The 1,516-nt window shown below is 46.6% G+C and overlaps 1 protein-coding gene across 1 annotated transcript; it reads right to left on the reverse strand.

Annotated features, from left to right (window-relative positions):
* Positions 1-267: 267 nt before the first annotated feature.
* On the reverse strand, positions 268-1,006 carry K441DRAFT_606723 (uncharacterized protein; the record flags this gene model as incomplete). The annotated part of the gene is made up of 2 exons (XM_067645412.1): positions 268-721; positions 875-1,006. 2 exons carry the CDS (start codon positions 1,004-1,006, stop codon positions 458-460), a joined length of 396 nt encoding a protein of 131 aa, XP_067506572.1. The 3' UTR covers positions 268-457.
* Positions 1,007-1,516: the final 510 nt, after the last annotated feature.

Consider the following 1,516-nt stretch of genomic DNA (forward strand, 5'->3'; position numbering starts at 1 on the left):
AGTATTTTTATTGCAGCTAAAAATTAGGGTCTGCTTAACTAGTAATTTACGGCAATTTACACAAGTAGCCTGTGTATTTATAGCAATTTACACTAACTTATACGAGTAGCCTGTGTATTTGTAGCAAATTGCTGCAAGTTGCCGCAAATCGCTAAAATCGCGACTTACGCAGGTTTTGCAGACCCTGATTTTCGCTTGCGACAACGTGCCTAAAAAAATTTTTCCTGATGTTTGTTTAAGAAGAAAAAAATTTGAGTTCAGTACATAGCCAAGTTTTGAAGATATTCCTTCGAAGTACATACCAAGAAATTCCAACACCATTCCAGCTTTCCGCTTGCAACATCAAGTCTCCATCGCCGCTGAACGCATTAACTACTCCCAATCCCGCCCCTAAACCCAGCCCTCAGCCCACCCTCCGCCTTCTTCCCTTCCGCCAGGCTTGCTTCCCTCGATGCCGTCATCCACGAACTACTCCCTTCCCCTCTTCCCCCCTCCTCACTCGCCACCCCATAACTTCCCCAACACTACCCCAGTCCTTCCACCTCCCCTCATCCGCTCGTGGGCTCTGGTACTTTACCTTCCACCTCCAGTCCTCAAATCTGACTTCCTTCCCTTCTTCCACCTTGGCCAGCAGAGCGTTGCGGCGCCGCGTGCGGACGGCGCAGAGGCGGTAGATGCGGAAGGATTGGAAGGGGTGGGCGCGAGGGCCGTGGCATCCATTCTCCTGTCTTTTCACATCAGGGAAGATCGGCCCTTTGCCTTTACCTCTGTTGCCGGTGCCTAGGTCTGCGAAAAGGGGTTTCGAAGAGGAGGCCATGGAAGAAGCTGCCCTGGGTTTGCTGTTTGGTGGTGTTGGGCTGCTAGACTTGATTACTAGGTCTGGGAGCGGCTTTATATCAAGCGTGCGGCGCGGCTGAGAGTGCGAAGCTGCGCAGGGCAGGAGAGGGTGGGTTGCGAAGGTTGAGTGGCCGCAGGTTGTAAAAATGTAAAGATAGTGGTAACCCATCTTCGGTTCTCGTGCTCTGTGCGGGTAAGAGGCAAGCAGAGATATGATGATGAGAGAATGTCACACGTATCATCCTGGGTGAGGTTTGTTTATGTCAAAGTCTCTTTGTTCTTAATTCCTTGTTCTCTAAACGGTTGTTTGTTAAAAAAAATTATGGCTTCTTTACCAGAAGAGAGGCTTTGTGTCTTTATTTACTGTAGATAGTTGACACCTAAGCGTTTACGAATCCCTTAACCATAGAAAATACATATATAATAAGAGTCCTTTATTTTCCCCAGTTCCGCTACATATATAAAAGAAATATACCACAGTTCTTTTAAATAATTAAAGCGATTTCCACGGATGCTTAGGCGCTAAAGTTTAAGTATACGCTTCAACGGTTAGGCGTTTAAGGTTAAAAGCCTAATACCCTAACTATAAGAGGACTTTATAGATAGGGGGCTATAAGTCACGATTATAGGAACAGATAGATTGTAGAGGAGACGAATCCCTAAGGAGATAAGGCCTTTA

Source organism: Cenococcum geophilum (assembly GCF_001692895.1).
Source record: "Cenococcum geophilum 1.58 unplaced genomic scaffold K441scaffold_11, whole genome shotgun sequence".
Taxonomy (NCBI): domain Eukaryota; kingdom Fungi; phylum Ascomycota; class Dothideomycetes; order Gloniales; family Gloniaceae; genus Cenococcum; species Cenococcum geophilum.